We start from the raw sequence: 21083 nt of genomic DNA on the forward strand, positions 1-21083 counted from the left end.
TTTCCCGGGACTGGTTGTTGCCTGCCTTTGTTATTGTTTTTTCCCGTGAGTACCCGGATGATATAGCAGAAACCTAGACTAGTTCGCGACCCGTGCTGCGCAATTCGTAAGCGTATTTGTCACTTTTATTGATAGTATAAGGGCGTATGGTTACATCTATGAACAAAATGAAATACAGTTTTGGAAATAATAAGGTACTGTAGGTATCTGTGTGGGTAGCATCGGTAATGGTGACGAACCTTTGATAAGTCACTTGCTTGGTAATTGTGCGATTGCACCACAAAATAAATATTTCTCCTGAGCATTGCTTATTTTATCGTGTTTATATTTTTTACAGTAAAAATGTGCAAAATTTTCACTTAGGAAATTTATTGAAAGCCTGAATATTCAGTTATTTTACAATTTGACTGGAAAATATGTCCATCTGTATTATTATGATAACGAATTCCAAACATTTTTATGTTTAAAAGTGTATTTGGTCTGTTGAGGCCGTTAGTATATTGGTGGCAGCCAGTTGAACGTGATAGGGGTCCAAATGGACACAAAACGAGTACTGATCAGTGATCAAGTTATTTTTACTTTACCCGACATGGGTACAATGTGTGAAGCTCATTTCTGGTGTCCCCCGCCGTGATATTACTGGAATATTGCTAAAAGCGGCGTAAAACCATACTCACTCACTCACTATTTTTACTTTAGAGAAAAGTACTTCCCAACCAATTCATGACCGCATGTCACAAGTATATGAGGATAATTGCCCAAGCTATTTCACTGTTAAACGTTGGGAAGCTATGTTTAAGGTTGGGAGAACAAGCCTTGATGATAACCCTAGGTCTGGACGTCCCATCAATGAAGGTTCAATCAAGGAGATGGAAAAACGTATACTGTCAGATAGACGTATTACTACCATTGCTGAACTTGAGGAAGACACAGGTCTAATCCATGGATCCATTGAAACTATTATTCATGAACATTTACAGATGAATAAGATATTTGCTCGTTGGGTGCGAACGTTTCTAAATTCTGACCTTAGGGAAAAAAGAACTGACATTGCCAGAGAAAATTTAAAGCTAATTGCGGAGGATTTCGTCAATTCAAAAAGAGATTAGTTACGGATGATGAAACATGGATCTACCACTGTCATCCCGAGTCAAAATGTCAATCCATGGAATGGAGCCATTCCAATTCTCCGGCACCAAAGAAATTTAAGTCTTCAAGATCAGTGAAAAATGTTATGGCCACTGTATTCTGGGATGCAAAGTAGAAAGTCAAAAGACGATTACCGGTGCCTACTATGCTGATTTGCTTCATCGCCTATCAAAGAAAAGCGACGAGGAATGAGGGCTGCTGTGCGACAATGAGGGTTCCAAAAGCTTCCTCACCCTCCATACTCGCCAGACCTGGCACCAAATGATTTCACCTGCTTCCTAAACTGAAAGAACACCTTCGTGCTATGACGACAATGATGACCTCAAAGCTGCCATGGATGGGTTTTTTTATGGTGGCATCAGAAAACTTCTCCCTGACTGGAATTGAAATGCTTCACTATCGATGTGAGAAGTGTATTGAAAAGCAGGGATATAGAGTTGAAAAATAAAATTAAAAACACTTTCACAATTATTGGCTTTGTTTGTTAGGCTTAGAACCTTTTGATTAGCCGTCGTTGAAAAACAAAATAATAATAATAATATAGTAATCCGCTCCAACTAGCACTTACGAAATGAACCTCTTGTCCATCTCAGCTTGGATATATACTTACCGAATTATTTGTTTAGAATAATGGATCCTGCAAAAATAAATTACTAATACTTACCGTATTTGTTATTTAATACTTTACCAAAGAAAACACTCAGAAACATACAGGAAACTTGCAACCAATGGAAATGTGTATTTCATCTCTGAAGTGACGCACATGTTGTGAACGAAAATGTTCTTAAGGAAAGTTACAGAATCGGACAGTAATTATTATCATTCAATTCTAATATTGTTGTTGAGGAAAGACACGGATAGGAATTATTAAATCAATTTCAATATAAATAATATGTCTACGAATTCACTCCAGCTTGTCTACGAATTCACCGTACATTGTGTCCACGGGTTGGGAGTGGCTACGGATATGGCTCTAGTTTAGGAATGTGCTTGAACATTTAGTAATTATATAAGTAAGTAAAGCACGTGTGTGCATGATATTGTATAAAACAATTACTCTGTAGTTTTGGTGATACGTTCAAGAGGCTGTCTACCGAGCTCACCATACACAAATAAATCTGGTGTTGATTGCCTGCTGTCAAAAACACGACCAGAGATGGATTTTTCACCCCAGACTTCACAGACATACAACAAAAACTGTTGTTACATTTCAGTTAAATTTATAAAAAAAAAAAAATTTCTGAACAGCCTCATTATTACAGGATAGATTACATATCGAAACTGTTAAAAAAAAATGTACTGTTATATTTTGGATAACACTTTCTTAGTAAAGAACAGATTCTACAACAGTACTTTTTTGGGGTGAAGTCCCATCCGGTATTCGAACCCACACTGCCAGAGTGAGGCACCTAATCCAAAGCACACAAAGTCAGCGATCTAACCCACTCAGCCACCGAGGCTTCCACAAAAATGATGGGACTGGGATTGGACTCAACCCCCCAAAAGTACTAGAAGCTATGCTATGCTATGCTATGCTATGCTATGCTATGCTATGCTATGCTATGCTATGCTATGCTATGCTATGCTATGCTATGCTATTAAAGAAATAAACGCCGAGTTGTTTATCGTAAAATAAAACACTGCAGGGAGAATAAACCATGAGGGGCGCAGTCATCATTCTCAACTCCCCGGGGAGTATACGACCCAAGCTGCCTACGGGCGCTAGAGGGTTTTACAGCAACCTCACATGTCGGGGACCCATTCCCTGCTGGGTGAACAGAGGCACATTTTAAGTCACTCGCCCAGGGTGACGTACAGCACAATTGTGTTTCGGATACATGTACATATTCGTGTTTCCACCATCTGGCCATCTACCATCGGTTCTGTGGGTTCTTTTGAGTGCACAGGGTGTATGTACTGTACACTGGGGGTAGTGGCATCACTGCAAAGACCTGTATATCCCAAATATAACATTTGTTAATTTGACCGCTTTCTAAATGGCACTGTGTATTCATATGAACATTACGAATGGAAGAAAGATTACACACAGAATGTACTATACACATGGTATGCACAGGTTCACATGTATTTCTAGAAAACAGTTGACGTTAATTTTTAAGTGTGCACATGATAAATTAAAATTCGTCATATCTTGACTAGATCCTATAAATAATTGGATTATATGGATAGGCCTACATAATTATATTTTCGTAATACTTGAACCAGGGTACTTTTGATAATAAAAATAAATAACAGCAGCATTAATTTCGTATTAGTCGTTAGAGCTTTGACGGGCTTAAAATAAAGATTTCTGTATGAAAATCATCAGGCACCCTCAGCAAGTCTATGCCTGAGTCGTCGTCGCACTTGTGGAATTCCCCATATGACGTCACATCATGGCGCCGACAGAGGTGAGTTGCTCGTGACTTGATTGCCTTGAATGATTAGGCTTTCTCGCTATAGGTTGAAACTAGTGATAAACGAAATGATATGGGTAAATGATACACCTGCTCTTTAAAGATCCCCTACGATTTGTCCTTTTTGCTTTATTTCTGTGCACATATGGGAAAACTCGATACCAGAACAAAGCCCCCAGTTTTCGCGCACCTGCGCTACCCTTCGGTGGTGTTGCCAATAACCTCATAAGCATAACCTGATTAGTCCAGTTTGTAAATAATATATGAGTCAGACAACTGAGGCGGTGATATATAAAATGAAACAAAAATGTGTCTCTAATGTACAGCAATTTTATTGATCTAGATCTACTCCTTTTCCAGGACCACAAAGCTAAAGTTGAACAGGCATGCCAGGCCGCAGAAGAGTTCTCTAAACTCTACTATGAACACTTTGACAAGAAAAGACATGTGAGTTTCAGACACACTTTACAATTAGCCCGAATGTTTAGTACCAAGGGAAGCATTGAAGATGTATTCTTGGATATGTATTCATTGCTGCTCAATCCTTTTAATTATATATATATATTTTAGGGGGGATTACAGGCTTAAGTATTCTGATGTAAATTTTAAATTGGCTAACAAATAAAAAATATTGGTCTTCCAAATCAAAGCCATGGCTTAGCCCACTATAGGAGTCGCTAGCAGTGCTGAAGTGATGACTCAGCGTTTAAAGAAACTACTGCACTCTTTCAAAATTATTTACTGTCTACAAATGCTTATTTTTAGTCCAAAAGTGGGTGCAATATGTTCTCCGGTGTGACTGGCAACAAAATACTACAAATTATGTCATAGGGTATGATCACATGTTTGAAAAGTTTGTGGTTATGTCACAACACTAAATGTTGAACAGAGTTGCATGTAGAGTAACTGCAAACTATTTTGCCTTTCTTATTACAAAAATCACCTCAGGGCTGTTGGACTTATCATCTTGTGCATGTTCCTGTTCATTAATATGTTTTCATTTTCTAGTGAGTAGATATATATTCAAAAGTTTGAGTCACATTTGATGCACTGCTCCCCAACACATATTGTGCTCTTCATGGTGAATCGTGGTGAATAAGAGGACATTCATGAATTAATACCATTTATATTACCTGGTACGCAGTTTAATTTTCCTAACCATTTGGTTGAAATGAAACAGAATATATTTTTATTACAAATCGCCTCAAAATATGGTTACTTGGGTAAAAAGTAATGAAAGAAACTTCCAAGTTTTTCAACAAGTCCAAGAGTCACTTCCCTTTAATTGGTTCTTAAAGTTTTACCTCTACAGAATGTTTGGGAAACACTAATCATGCTAATAGTACAATCTGCTTTGGGAGCTTATAATTCAGGATTAGGCAAGATAAACATATTGTCTTGTTTTCTGGACAAGATTACCTTAAATTTGAAATGTAAAAAAAGATTTTAAATAAAATTTCTGTTGTGTTTTTTTTATATTGAAAATCTGCCGGAAATAAAACTCACATCAACACTTTGAGCAATTTTGGTTTCTTTTATTTTGCTTCCTGCTTTTGACCAAATGATGGTTTTGTTACCAAAAAGTAAGAAACTAAATTGATCTGGCCTTAAATTTGCTTGATGGTATTTAAATCTGTGAATTAAAGTTGGACATTGCCTTATTTGAGGTATTTTCCATCTTCCAACAGGGTTGAATCTACTTAGGAGGGATGGAAGACAGAATTGAGGCACTGACTCCATCTGGCGTCCCCACACAGTATTAAAGAAGTTGTTATCCATAATATTGTGTCTATCTTGGCAACTGTTGTCTTGGAAACACCAGTGGTTGTCCACCGATCCAAAATGGACAATTCCCTAAAATTCTATAGAGCACTGATCGAAAATGACATGAACATGGTAGAACATTTGGTGAAAAATCAAGACGTGCACATTGATATGATTTTCATGGATGGTTTTACCTACGTTCAGCCCACATTCCAAGGTTGGGGAGCATTGCATATAGTGACCAGACGAGGACTGTCAGACTCGCTTGAATTACTCGTCTCATTAGGGGCTGATGTTTTCCTTAGCAACAAAGATGGTGACACAGCTCTTCACATCGCTAGCAGATACGGCCATGTGCAGTGTGTGGAGTTTCTGCTGGAATGTGACATTAGACTAAAAGATTATGTGAATAATCAAGGCCTAACACCACTAATCAGGGCTGTTTTCAAATTTGAGCATGCATTCAAAGGTCAATACAGGAAGACGGTGAAAGCGCTTCTTACTGCGGGATGTGACACAAATATCTGTTCATTGTCAAAAGTCACACCTCTCCATCTTGCTGCTGGACGTGGGGATGCCTACTTGTCGAAGATGTTGATTGACGGAGGAGCAGATGTCAACGCTATCTGCAGCCAAGGTTCTAGTCCTCTCCTCAAGGCCCTGTACGCTTTACGTGTGAATTTAGAGTGCGTCAAAGTCCTCCTTCAAGCAAAAGCAGACGTCAACATTGCTACCATATCTGGCCGCACCGTTCTTCACTTAGCCATTTCAAAATGTGATGAAGAATGCGTTGAAGCGATTCTCAAAGCGGGAGCTGACCCAAATGCTCAAGATAATTATGGCAAGACTCCCCTATGGATTGCAGTGCAGGAAAACAACATCAGGTTTGTCCCAATTGTTGCTCAATACGGAGGACACATCGACTACAGCCTTGCTCCTCAGAATCTGTCACTTCTGTCTCTCGCCATAACTTGCCAGTCAACAAACATGGTAAAGCTTCTCCTTGACCTTGGGGCTTCGGTTGACACAGAAACCATCATGCAGGCGTCTCCTTTGTCCCTTGGCATAGAAACTCTCAACATTCCTATCATTAAAGCTTTATTACGTCGCAACTGTCGTCTTAATGTGGTTGGAAATGCTCGCCATACTCTTATTCCACAGTCGCCAATACAGATTGCATTTGAACTTGGTAACCTTGAAATCATCCGTCTGCTCATGAGAGCTGGGTGCAAGGTGAAGGATGTCTGGCTCACATCACAGAAACTTCCACTAGTTATGATGAACAATCAAAGTTTGTTGCAGTGGGTAGAAAGCTACTTCTATTCCGTGCCTTCCTTGATGCATTTGACAAGAGTCTGTATACGAGAGATCCTCGGACCAGATATTCAGCCCAAACTTCAGCAGTTATCACAGCAAGAACTGTTGCCAAGGAGAGTTTTAGACTATCTCTTACTAGAAGACCTTTTGGAAGACACTTTCTGAGAAATGTTAGAACTGGTTGGGGTACAGTATACAGTACAATGATTGTGAAAAACCTGTTCATGTTGATCAGATTTTCTTAAAATGTAAAATGTCTTTTTGCAATATATACTTATCAGATACATTGTGGAAGGAGTTATATAAGAATCATCATGATCATATATTTGTTTAGGCCACAAGAAATTTCTTAATTTTTTTCAATGATTTTCTAATCAGATACAGATGACTCTATTAACATGATTAAGATGCTTAATTACCCCACTTGCCAAAACAGGGCGGTGGGGTAGCCTATTGGTTAAAGTGTTGGCTCGTAACGCCCAAAAGCTGGGTTCGATTCCCCACATGGGTACAATGAGTAAAGCCCATTTTCCGGTGTTCCCCGCCATGATATTGCTGGAATATTGCTAAAAGCGGCGTTAAACCATTCTCACTCCTTGCCAAAACGTATAAAATGAAAAAAAATGTTTCAGGACCAACATTCACTAAGGATTTAAGGATTATCTTAAGATAACATAAGCTCTAAAATCAAATATGTAATTATTTATTTTCCTCCATTTGATGATATATTAAGGGGAAAGTGTAAACATCATCAGGGTTTTTCTTACATGAAACAAAATGCAGTTTTATGGTCCGCTTATATCATTGTTTGAAAGTATGGTCTCCATTTTTTGTCTTCTCCATGGTGATCTTGGAAAATGAAATGACTAACTTTAGAGCTGTCCCTCTAAGAGTAATTTGAACAGCAAGGCACCAATCAGTGAACATGTTCGAAACAGTACAATGTAAGCCAGATGCGTTCACAGTCTCACACACCAATACTTGATATGTTTGAAAGGCCTAATGATGTCATATAATTCTAAATTGGCACAAATAACGTCTAATTCTAAGGGACATCAGCCCTGGTGTGTCGTCATGGAAACAATGTCTGTAAGGGTGAAAATTATGAATAGATTTAGTACAAATCAGTTTGTTAATTTTGATATGTTTTGTTTTCTTAGCCATGATATATCTTCGAAAAGACATCTTGAAAAATGCAAGTGTAAATTTGCAATTTAACAGATTTCAAGAGTCTTTCTATCTTCAACATGTTCAAACGATTTAGTCACTTAAAAGACAACCACTAAATAGTCTCTAAAAGTTCAGGTCCATTTCAGGGGAATAAATCCAAAGAACAAATTGTTTATGTAGATTTAACTGAAAGTGAACTGCATAATTTGATGAAAGGGTATGATGTATTTGTCGCCTTCAACATAAGGAGTCCCAGCTTGGCCCGTCGGTGTTCCAATTATTAAATATTATTGTGGTGTGGTTTTCATAGATTATATTCAGCTATAATGTTATAGTGTTGTTATTTTCAGGCATGTGATATTTCCATCTAAAGTGGAAATTCCATATTTCTTATCTCTCCCTAGACATGCGAACCACCCCACCCCGGCATTTCAGTTCTTATGTCATTCTTCAATCACATGCCTTTATATTTAACTTCTCTATGTCTTTGTAATATATTAAATCATTTTATCATCCAAAACTGGCTCTCACAGGAGATATTGCTTGGGTAAGATCAAGCGATATCTATACTGTAGATATCGCTGCAATGAAATTGCATCACAATGCTTTGCAGACCATTGTGACGTCATTGGTTAGCATGACATCACAATCAAATGACATCACTAATGGCTCTGCTACTAAAGCTGTTAGCAGTACTTTTTACACTTAAGACACTGCTTATTACTTTCTACAAACTGAAAAGGTGGACGGATGATGTTGGATGATAAATAAAATCTCACCCTCGTGTCTTTTGATATCAAATATATCAACACTCGTTGATAAAAGTGGAAAAAAATCCTCAGCAAGCCTCGGAGTTTTCCCACTTTTATCATCTCGTGTTGATATATTTGATATCAAAAGACACTCAGGTGAGATTCTCTATTTAACTATTTCTTCTTACATGCGATTATCAATGTTAAACCCAGTTACCTCCCTTTAGCCTACCTTCTGCTCAAGATTATTGTGGGCAATCTCATCACAATCGCAGCCATTTTTCGCCATCTCTCTAAAGTAACTGGGTGTTTTCTCCCAACACAATGTTTGAACACATGTTGAAATAACTGCTTTTGATCGAAAGTAATTTGTGAATGGTGAAGGCTTTGTATATTCCGGAGTCATGTGCATACAGATATTTTGTTATATTCTACTCAAAAGAAGTTAAGGAACCCCAATTCTTTCATATTACTTCTGGTAATCAGTCATACAGATTAACTATACATGTAGTAATATATATGTGTGGCTGCTTGTACTTGTCTGGACTTGTCGGTTTTATAGTACTGGCCCATTGAGATACCATGCCGCAGTTTAACATGAATACCCTACTCAGACACATTACTGAATCTGAGCTGGCTAGGCCTTTATTTCCTTAGTGTTGAGCGCCAGGCAGGGTAACAACAAGTACCAAGTTGGTATGATGCTGCTAGGGGATCAGACCACCAACCTTCTGCTCTTGAGGCAGACGCAATAATGCTGAATTTTTGCTGATTCATGTAAGAATCGAACTGAGGGGACCTTGACAACAATATGCCAGTGTGTACCAGTGTGTACCTGCTTGCTTATCAATTCAATTTTTGTGTGTGACAGTGAGCCTACATTGCTGATTTTTATTGTTATAATCTTCATAAGTGTGATTCAATTTGGATGGAACTGGTTTAATGGTTGGTTTATGCTTCTGTCTTTGTTTGTGCATAATAGAACATGGGCATTTTGAGTGTGACTATACACAGTCAGGTCCGAACTTGGAGGTGAGGCGGAGGTGTTACAGATTTTTATAATGGGGCCTTTACACAGGATGGCGACCTTTGTGCCTCCCGTGTGCGACCATAAAATTTGCCAGGTTGTCGTTGGAGGCTCAAAGGAGACAGAATGGTTACCAAGGTTGTTCCAAGGTGGTACACAGGAGGTTCAGAAATCGCCATGGTCGCCATGGTCGTTGTGAATTTTTGAACATGTTCAAAACAATCGCACAAAGGTCGCCGAGGAGGTTGGTTGCTCAAAGGAGGCAGAAAGGAGGCACAAGCATTTTCCTTTGTTGCAGAATGAAGGCACAGTGGTCGCCCAATGGTCGCCAGGTAATAGATGCGTTCTGCTGAAATATTTTCCCGTCAATCTGGGAGATGCTTCTGCCTCCCTTGTGCCTCCTTTGGGCGACCAACAGCGTGCATTGAACGATGACTGTGGTGACCACCGTGCCTCCATTCGGCGACCACAGCAACCCTTGAGACACCATGGCAATGCTTCTGCCTCTTTTCTGCCTCCTTTGAGCTACCTGTAGTGCCACCTCAGCCTGCCTATATAAAAAGAGGGCTTGTTCCTGCAGTGTTTCATTGTGGTTGCAGACGCTGAACAACTCGAGCAATTACTGCTGAACAACTTCTGGAGCAGTTACATAGAAACATGATTTTCTGGATTTAGGTGACCATTGAGCGTCCTGGCCAGTTTTTGATCGCTCAAAGGAGGCACAAAGGTCGCAGCCCTGTGTAAAGGGGCCTTAGGTGAAAACTTTGGTTGGTAGGTGGAAAAACTAAACTAAACTAAAATCCATTCTACTGTATTTTTTTAATCTCTTCAAACTTTGATTTAAATTCCTAGATTTTAAAATCAGTTAAATCTTGGACTTGTTTGGTTCTTATAAATATAAATATAAAATCTTGTAATCATGTATTATCTTTGGGGAAACAAATCTGTTTTAGACATATAAAAATCCCTTGGACTTCTTTTTTGTCAATGCAATATTTACCAGCGGCAAAATGAAAAAAACTTGTCATCCTGATTGATTGATTGATTTATTCTGAATTTTCTATTTTTAAGGTTGACAGATCCGTAAACCAGGCAAAATAAATGTTAAGCCCTATCATCCATCTGTTATGTTGTGATAAGAAAAATAAAATAAGATCCATCTCGGTATGGCGATGTATTGGCTGCTGCCTTTTGTTTCCAATGTTGGCTGTGTTTTTGTTCTTATTTATAGAATGTGAGCTGTGATCTGTGATCTGTTCTTGTTGATTTGTGGAAATTTTGTGATAAATTATTGAAAGGTGTGATGATATTTGCCTGATAATAAACAATTCTCTTACAAATGTTCATGTTTGTTTGTTGCTTTTTCTGCAGTAATGTGATTAAGATTAGGTTTCTGGAAAAGCCAGGAGTCAGAACACCGACCCCTTATGGCACAAATGACCATGCCCCCCCCCCCCCCCCCCCATGTTTTACTTCAAGAAGGGTATCCTGGCCATGTCTGAAACAAGGCCCATCATTTCACAGTTGGTGAGGGCTTGACTAAGCTACTGCAATTCGCTGTGGACGGTTAAGGGGAGAAAAGATACAGCCAGTCCATGATACGGTACAGGTCAAGATACATAGGTAATGATTGGATACGTATTGCGATACACATATTTACGTCAAATTGCATGGAAACTTCTTGTCTATAAATATTTCGGAGCATGTTCTAAAGGAAAAGCTAGCGGTAGACACTTGTTCATAGCTGTTATTTTTAGTAGTGAACTTTGAATGCTAATAACAACAGATTTTGTAATATTTGACTGACAAAATTGTTTGGGGTCATTAAATGAGTAGTAAGTATTATATTTTAACAAGTGTATCATCTTGTATCGATACAGAAGAAAACGTATCCTGTATAGTATCATCACATGAAATCTTATGATGCACTGGTGCACTGATGTATCGTTTCACCTCTAGGGCAGTTGCATGATTGCATCCCTTGTGTTTTGGTGCTAGATCTGTAATTGTAGGTTTGAATCTCATATTCGCAAAGATTATGTTTCTAGTTTTGTCAGCATCCTACCCATGCTTTTGGGTTTTACCGAAGTGAGAGACATCTGAGACCTGCATCACTTTGGACTTTCCTCCATATCGAGCTTACATGCCATGATTTGAGTAAACTTGTAACTAGAATATTCTTCAAAGTGGCTTTAGTAAACATGGTTAAAATCAACAATTATCAACAAATTTGGAAAAAAAACCACATTGAACTTGGAATTATCAGGGTTTGTCACTCTTCTAAAACTTTAATCAATTTTTTCTTGACCAGTGACCAAAGATGACACGCTCCGTCCATTGATCCGTTCGTCACGTTTTGTTTCTGGAGCAGAAATTGGGAAACCAAAAGAGATAACTTTACAAATGTGGTACACACATTCACCATACGGTGTAGATATGCCTCTTGCTATGTAGGTTTCCCTTCATTTTAAATGTATTTTTTATACAATTTTGAAATTTTGAACTGAATGAAAGGATTGGGCTTCATTTCTGGAGCAGAACTTGAAAGTTATTAGAGATAGCGTTATGAAACTAAGAACACACATTCAACCTATAGTGTAGATGTGCCCTTTTCTATTTATCATTCCCCCCTACTATTTTGTTTTTAAATAAATTTTATCAATTTAGACTTGAATTGAATGGAAGCAGTCTCAAAAATTTTACATGTCAGTTCTGTTATATACTTCTCCATGAAACTGTGTACAATATCAGTCTTAGGCTGTTATAGAGTCTTTGTTCTTTAAAGATTTTAAACAATGTTCTACAATACAATTCCTTATATCTAAATGAGTGAATTGTGCAGTGCTCAAGAATACAGAAATATTCTTCACCTTCAGGTACTGGAGGATGATTATCACCTTTGTTTATCATTACAGTTTTACTGAAGCAGATATTGTACAAAGTTTTATGGAGATGTTATACAGGAGCACTCATATTCCTCTTCTTCCACAAGCAGATGGACAAACTGATAATTTACAATGTCACATTTGATTGCACATATTGTCTTTAAGATTGGACAATGGGTGGGGGATATAGATGACTTCCTTGTCTTGTATTCAGAGAAGGTTCTCTCGTAAATTTTGTGTTTTCTCTCGTTTTTGTGTAGATGACCTATTGTTCAATCTAATTTGTTTCTTCTTTTCCTAAGAATCCTCTTACTTGGAGTCCAAGTACCAGAATTTGCTTCATTAGTGATACTGGACACCTGTGTTCATGGTAGCAACCAGACATATCCATTGCCAGGAATATTTCATGTCACAACGCTTGGTGTGATGTCACAGTTCATGAGTTGACTTTGTCCTCTTTATGTCAAACTGCAGTGTCCACTTGAGAGCCATTTAATTGCGCTATAAATATACTACTCAAAAGAAGTTGAAGTTGAAGAACGCTGTTGCAATACCCACCAGCCATGACAGATTAATTACAGTCAAAATCGGGTGTTCTTAACTTCTTTTGAGTAAGGAAGAGAATATATGGATGTCAACTTCTTTATTATGAGGAACACAACGTTTTGGAGTATATGCTTACTCCTTCATCGGGTGAATGAATGCCGTTCGTTGGTTCATTCGGAGATTTAACGTGTGCTTTCCGCGTGTAATAAATTACACTTTAGCGTATCTCGCACACGGGGAAGCACTTATACTATTGGGGGAAAAAAGCGTAATGAATAAATAAAGAAGTGCGACCCCAAAAAATGTAAATTAGGTAAACCTAAAATGATAATAGAATCCTAGAATGAATGCCATGAGGCAGAGAGCATATATATGTACATGTGAGGACAACAAAATGAATAAGATAACAAAAGGGGGTAAATAACAAAGGGTACAAGCTAACTAGGGAAGCCAACAGATGATTTGCGCTGATAGGTGAATAGCAATAGACAATGGAAGCCAACACTTAGTAATCATAGTTAAGTAATAGGTAATGGACACTGAGCAAATGGGGGTGGGGGGTAATTAGCACTGATAGGTGACTACTCGTATGTATAACTGACTTGTAAGGATGGAGTGGTGAAGAAGTCAGCTACATGGACTTGGGTGTACAGTACAGTAGTCAATCCTGTACACTCTGAATAATCTTGCTGGCTGGCAAAGATGCAAAATTAGCATCATGAAATTCGGGCAAGTGAATTTAAATATGGTGCAAGTGACAAATTGTTTAGCACTTCATTGTGATATAGGAGATTTATGAGAATTTTGCAGAATAAAGAAAATTAAGATTGTACTGTTATTCCATGTGGTCATTTGCAACATACATTTACCAGTCAAAATCCCAAATATGACCGTCACCATCAACACCATTCCACTGCTTGTGGGTGGCAACAAAGGGGGAAATGTCTCAGACCTGCATCACTTTCCTCACACTAACTTGCTGAAACTGAAATACCATATTCGACGTAATAATCACCCCCCTCTAATAAGCGCCCACAGCGATATTTGCAAATATATTGGCAAGTGAACAATCCCAATTAGCACCCCTTCCGATTGATCAATGTACACAAGACTTATTTATTCGTGTATAATATGCACTTGTGTGTTATATGCACCCTTTATTATGGGCAATTAAATTCTGGAAAAATATATCTGTTGTATATAAACAGTCAGGCCACGAAATTTATCTTTCAACTGTTTTTTTTCACCAAAATAATAAGAGCCCCCTATTTCTAATTTTGAGAGCACTCTGGGTGCTTATTACATCGAATACGGTACTCACTCACTCACTCACTCACCATTTTGAATAGTATCTGTATCATTATCTGTTTCAGCTGATACGCAAGCTGTACCTTGATACATCAGCTGTGGTGTGGAATGGCAATGTCTGTAACGGCGGGGAAGCCATCAGCAATCACTTTGACGCCCTGCCAGCCTCCGAACACACCATCAACTCCCTCGACACACAGCCCCTTATTGGTAAGTATGGCCATATTTGGAAAATACTTCACACTCAGGATAACGTGTTTGGAGACTATGTATATGGTATATTTCATCAAGTATTGAAAAAAGGTAATGCATGTAATAATATTGCCACACATTTTTTGAATAACTGTAAATCTGCATTTTGTAACCCACAATTGCCCATATAGTTATTTAAATTGCCTACCAACAAGGACTGAGAAAGAAGTACATTTTTATAAATATTAACTTTTGTGGTAAAACAGCCATCAAATGGCCTGTTTCAATCAGAGGCGGTTATTCTGATTTGATACCTCTGATTGACCAATCAGAATCAAGTCATTTCCAAATTCATGGTAGAATATTTGTGATCTGTCCTGGCCAATTATTAATGCCTGATTTTTTCCCACATGGCTAGATAAGAAGTGCCAGATTTGAGAGTTCCCATTGGAAATAGATTCAATCTTTAAACGTTTTTTTTTTATCATTTTAAAGCAGATTTATTTGTTTATTTCAACTCCATATAAACTGATAAAACTAGAATGTTAGATTGTTTCTCTTGTAGCAGTTTTCCTTATGCAGACTGCACATGACTGACAAGTCTTTCAGGGCTGAAATATGATCTGTATCATGATCACTTGTTCATGATTCAGTACGTATCATGATTTAATACTAAGGAGTACAATGTGTCATTATTTTCTAATTTGGAGGTAAACAAAAACAAAACTTACTCTTGGCTAAGAATGATCACTTAAAATTATGTTTGGTTAGAGGAAATCAATCGGAAAGAAATCCAAGAAAAAATGTTTAGGGTGAAATGGTTACTTCCTGTTTGTCCTAATTTGAATGAAATAAATCATTACGAATAGCCTGCTGGTATTCACTGAGAAGGAAAAAGACAGTCCTTACACTAATTATTTTTTTTTTATTCAACATTTGTGAAATTTATGGTTGGTGTTTCTGTTAAGCAAATAATTAAACAAAATTCGTTTGATCTCAGAGCCCCTGAACCCCAACGAGATGGCCATAGCGGTGTCAGTGTTCGGGACCGTGAAGTACCAGAACAACAAGAATAAGGCCTTCACACAGAACTTCACGCTGTCTTCACAAGGCACTGTATGGAAGATTGTCAGCGATGTCTTACGATTTCTCGAGAAGCCATGATCTGTTTCTGATGTTTTCATTCCCATGTGGACGATTTTCAACTACAGAGAATGTGGACTTGACACTGAGACTGGAATATGTTTGATCTTTCTTTGTTATTATCAGTATATGTTGAATATAGTGCCCTGTGTCAATGAAACATAATGATACAATGTCTCAACATGCTCTGTATAAACGGCACGATGTATTACCATCTGCAGCCGCCTCGTCAAGATTTATTGTAAGAAGTGCCCTAAGCAGGAGGCATTGTCTCTGTAGTACAGACATGGAGTTATCCAGAACTTCAGTCAAAGTACCCTTGGCAGGGAAATTGGGAAAACAATTTTTTTTACAAAATCAGGATTTTTGAGTTCTTACTATATTAACTTCCAAGGCATTTTAACATTGTATTGAAATATTGCATTCAATGTAATACTGTAAATTTAGTGCTCAAGGTTCTTTACTGATCCTGTCCAGTAAATAGAAGTCACCTTGACTTACCCATCACTTTAGTTATAACGAATTGGGAAAGTTTACTGACATTTGTGCACTGGGGCTGAATATCCATCTAGATAAATCTTTGTTTGGGTACTGCTAGATTGATGTGACTTGAACATAAAATGTGGGTGTACAAAGAAAGAAAGTTGGCTTTGAGTGACTTGAATGAAACTTGCTGGGACTGGCAATGAGCCTGTAAGTGTAGTCCTACTTTAAGTGGAGATTGATGCATCTGTTCTAAGGAAGTTGACGTCACACAGTGGTAACAAGAAAATAAAAGATATTTTTATTTTTTGTTCTGAGAACTTTTGTAATCAATATCTGAACATCTCACCTTTCATACTGTTTGTTCATAAAATTAATTTCATTGTGATCTTAAGGTGTGATTCACAGCTGTCAGTTGGCATGGCAACATGAAAGGTATGAAAGTGACAATTATGTTTGTGAGGTTGAGGATTTATGGGGAAAATATTGTACTTTTTTTTTTTAGTATTATTTCTACTTTACCTGAGAAAACCCCCCATGAAATGATACATCAAGTGATATGAGTGGAATACTTCATCATGATGATTTTTTATATATTTTCAATGATTTCAACAATGTTTGCTCCTTCAATTTTTTTCAGTAATAACACTTATCATCATTACTTGAAATGTTGCCTTCATTCATTGAGAAATGTGTTGATACATTGAATAAAGGTTTATGTGTTAAAACTTACTGTTTTTATTTTATTATTTCTGGTATATTATAAAGGTCTGTCATCATCAGGCCGCCTCTGTGGTCTAATGGTAGACTGTCCACCCAGAGAGGGGAAGGTCCGGGGTTCGATCCCCGGCCGCGTCATACCAAAAGATGCTCAGGATCAAGTTTAAAAATATCATCCAACAAGGGGTGCACGGGTGGCACAGTCGTCTAAAACGCTGCAATTCGTTGTGCAGAGTTGCGTCCCTTGGGCATGCCAGAAACCTATGATTTCGGGTTCGAATCCTGGTTCATCTCGATTATGTTTCTAGGTTTGTTAGCACCAAACCCGTGCTCATGGGTTTCATCGAAGTGGTTAACGTCTGAGACCACCTGCATCAGTTCGAGCTTTCCCCCTCATTAAGTTGACACACAGTGATGTGACTGGAATTCTTTTTAAAGCAGCATTAAACACAACTCACTCAATCACTCAATCACTCAATCACTCATCCACCAAATAAGGACTGAAATATCCCCATATACAATTATTGGGTAAGCCCGATATGACCTCAGTTTCATGAGGGACGGTGGCGTGGCCTAGTGGTTAAAGCGTTCGCTTGTCATGGAAAGACCAGATCGATTCCCCACATGGGTACAGTGTGTGAATCCCATTTCCGACGTCCCCCACCTTGCTATTGCAGGAATCTTATTAAAAGCCTCGTAAAACCAAACTCACTCACTCATTTTCATGCTGAACGGACAGATGTATGCAGTCTTGACTGGGGGCTCAGTCATGACTTGGGGTTGGATCAGTAGAGTCAAAATGAAAGTCATAAGGAATGGGACATATCACAGTAACTCATTGTGTGAAGCAAGGGAAATGAGGTGAGGTGAGGTGAAATGGGGTTTAATGGCACATACAAGATAATCACACCTACCTAGCGACGGGCATGCACGTAACGTGTGTGTGTGTGTGTGTGTGTGGCTGCTTGTACTACTGCGGACTTATGCTTATTTATAGTGCTTGTCCACTGAGATACCATGCTGCAGTTTAACATGAATACCCCACTCAGACACAGTATACTGACTCCGAGCCGACCAGTCCGTGTTTAGCCCCTTAATGCCGAGCGCCTGACAGGGTAACAACAAGTACCATCTTTTAACGTCTTTTGGTATGACGCGGCCGGGGATCGAACCCCGGACCTTCCGCTCTCCGTGCAAACGCTCTACCACTTGACCACGGAGGCGGTAGACAGGGAAGATTCAAGTGAGCGTTAAAAATGCAAAATAGTGAGACAATTATATGAATGGATCGCTGAAAATCAGTGATGCCACCAGGAGCTGGCGAAAAGTGTAAGTATGTGCTGGAATGAAGGTAAGAGGGGCATATCACAGTAAGTCATTGTCAGAAAAAGAATACAGCACACACACACACACATTCCCCGAATATATATATATACACAGTTGTACTAGATGTTGAATACATCAAATATGTCATTCTATGTTACGCACTCACTGCACTGGATGGTCTTACCACTATTGCCGACGACGACGACAAAACCATACCTCGTGGAAAGACTGATGTATTTATTCCAACAGCATATGAATGAAAATAGGATCGGTTTAGTTTGGTATGGAAAACTTGCAAGGCCATTAAACACGCACGCACGCACACACACACGGTTTGTAATTATTAGGGGTTAGGGAATATCACAGGAACTACATGTACTTAAGGCGGTGATAAGTCATTATAAGAAGATGGGGGACATCCGAGTAAGACATTACAAAGAGGTATGGAATATCACAGTAGGTCATTATAACGAGGCGAGGAATATCACAGGAACTACACGAACTTATAAAGAGGTGGCGATATCACGATAAGTCATAATAAAGAAGTGGGGAGATCACAATAAGGTATTATAAGGAAGACGGGCCCGGGAATATCACAGGAACTACACGTACTTATAAAGAGGTTGGGATATCACAATATGCCATTATAAGGAGGTGGGAAGTACCCAAATCAGACATAAGTAGGAGAAGAATATCACAATCAGTAAGTATAAAAAGTAGGAAATGTTTGAAACAGACATATCAGGAGATAGGATTTGTTTGTTTGTTTGTTTGTTGTTTAACGCCGCACTCGGCACTATTCGAGCTATATGACGGCGGTCGTGTAGTTGTGTCAGCAGACAATGGGTATCGTGAGAGAGTCATTGGACTTATTCAACCAACGACCATCTTACAAAACCTCACTGTCTGGAACCAATAACGCCAGTGTCACACACCAACCAGATAAACTGAAAGTAGCAAACAAAACAACCATAAAACAATGATATAAATATCAAGAATACATACTGAAATATATCACCTTAGAGAAAGCAACAATACCCTTATACAAGCAAATGACCAAACATAGGGGCTGGTTGGTTTGTTGTTTAACGCCGCACTCATCAATATTCCAGCTATATGACGGCGGTCTGTAAATAATCGAGTCTGGACCAGACAATCTAGTGACTGATATCATGAGCATCGATCCACGCAATTGGGATCGATGACCGTGCATCAACCAAGTCAGCGAGCCTGACCACCCGATCCCGTTAGTCGCCTTTTACAAGCATAGTCGCCTTTTACGGCTAGCATGGGTTGCTGAAGACCTATTCTACCCCGAATCTTCACTGGTCCAGGAGATAGGAAATATTTGTAGAATGAGAAAGACATTGTTAAGAACAAGAGGCGTATCACGGTACGTCATTATCAGGAGGCAGGGAATGTCACTATAAATAAAAGCGAAAAAATCTGTTCCATAATCATACGAAATCCCCATTTTACGATTCCGACTATTGGAAGTTAATTCTTATTATTAATCACTCTCAAACAGTCTAGAAACCAGCTAGAACAAGCTAGCTCGATTGTTGCAACTGACAGTTGCACTACATATGAAATGAAGTCTCGCCAGCAAATCTTAAAAGAAGGACCTAGCGTCACTGAATCTTTAACATTTGTTTGTTTGTTGTTTAACGCCGCACTCAGCAATATTCCAGCTATATGACGGCGGTCTGTAAATAATCGAATCTAGACCAGACAATCCAGTGGCTGACATCACGATCATTGATCCACGCAATTGGGACACGACGAACTACCTCTATTTTAGTTTCAAAGAAAAACCTCGGTCCATGTTTTTTATTAAAGGAGGACCTGGTTCCATTATATCTTTAAAGAAGGAACTACCACTATTGAACTTTTAAAGAAAGACATGGCTCCATGTTTTGTTTCAAAGCAGGGCCTGGCTCAATTATATCTTTAAAGAAGAACAAGCTCCTAGCTCCACTGTATATTTAAAGAAGGAATTTAAGGCAAGTTAGTAGTTTCACGGGAACATATTCAAATAGGGAATTGCATCAGCCATCGTTTCTTTCACAGATGCGTCAAATTTTGAAATGTCTTCGACATGCCTTCCATAAAATTTCAAGACTTTATTACGGCATTGAATGTTGTAACCCTGATCAAACAACTTTTGAGGATGAGTCATGACGCTCTAGTCATGTTTGACGCATGTTCTGTGAAGTAACGTCCGGCCCGAGGTCTGCAAAATGACGTCTGACAAAATGTTCTGTAAAGTAACGTCTGACCCATGTTCTGCAAAGTGATGTCTTACCCATATTCTGCAAAGTGATGTCTGACCCATGTTCTGCAAAGTGATGTCTTACCAATGTTCTGCAAAGTAACGTCTGACCCATGTTCTGTAAAGTGATGTCTTACCCATGTTCTGCAAAGTAACGTCTGACCCATGTTCTGCAAAGTGATGTCTTACCCATGTTCTGCAAAGTAACGTCTGACCCATGTTCTGCAAAGTAACGTCTTACCCATGTTCTGTAAAGTAACGTCTGACCCATGTTCTGTAAAGTGATGTTTTACCCATGTTCTGCAAAGTGATGTCTTACCCATGTTCTGCAAAGTGATGTCTTACCCATGTTCTGCAAAGTAACGTCTGACCCATGTTCTGTAAAGTGATGTCTTACCAATGTTCTGCAAAGTAACGTCTGACCCATGTTCTGCAAAGTGATGTCTTACCCATGTTCTGCAAAGTAACGTCTGACCCATGTTCTGCAAAGTGATGTCTTACCCATGTTCTGCAAAGTAACGTCTGACCCATGTTCTGTAAAGTGATGTCTGACCCATGTTCTGCAAAGTAACGTCTTACCCATGTTCTGTAAAGTGATGTCTTACCCATGTT

The 21083-nt window shown here is 38.7% G+C and overlaps 1 protein-coding gene across 2 annotated transcripts; it reads left to right on the forward strand.

The window, feature by feature from the left end:
• The first annotated feature begins 3477 nt into the window (after positions 1-3477).
• Positions 3478-16881, forward strand: LOC124132699 (NTF2-related export protein 2-like). 2 transcript variants are annotated; one of them, XM_046496762.2, is made up of 4 exons: positions 3478-3560; positions 3927-4013; positions 14401-14545; positions 15528-16881. In XM_046496762.2, exons 1-4 carry the CDS (start codon positions 3546-3548, stop codon positions 15689-15691), a joined length of 411 nt encoding a protein of 136 aa, XP_046352718.2. In that variant the 5' UTR covers positions 3478-3545; the 3' UTR covers positions 15692-16881. The 2 variants fall into 2 exon arrangements, with proteins under 2 accessions (XP_046352718.2, XP_046352717.1); XM_046496761.2 differs by lacking the exons at positions 14401-14545; positions 15528-16881 and adding an exon at positions 5255-8438 and having other exon boundaries at positions 3537-3560.
• The last annotated feature ends 4202 nt before the right edge of the window (positions 16882-21083 follow it).

Source organism: Haliotis rufescens, unplaced genomic scaffold (genome assembly GCF_023055435.1).
Source record: "Haliotis rufescens isolate VD_foot unplaced genomic scaffold, xgHalRufe1.0.p SCAF_7, whole genome shotgun sequence".
Taxonomy (NCBI): Eukaryota; Metazoa; Mollusca; class Gastropoda; order Lepetellida; family Haliotidae; genus Haliotis; species Haliotis rufescens.

Coding starts and splice junctions, on each gene's coding strand:
- LOC124132699 (XM_046496761.2), top strand. CDS start 5,409: ATGGACAATTCCCTAAAATTCTATAGAGCACTGATCGAAAATGACATG.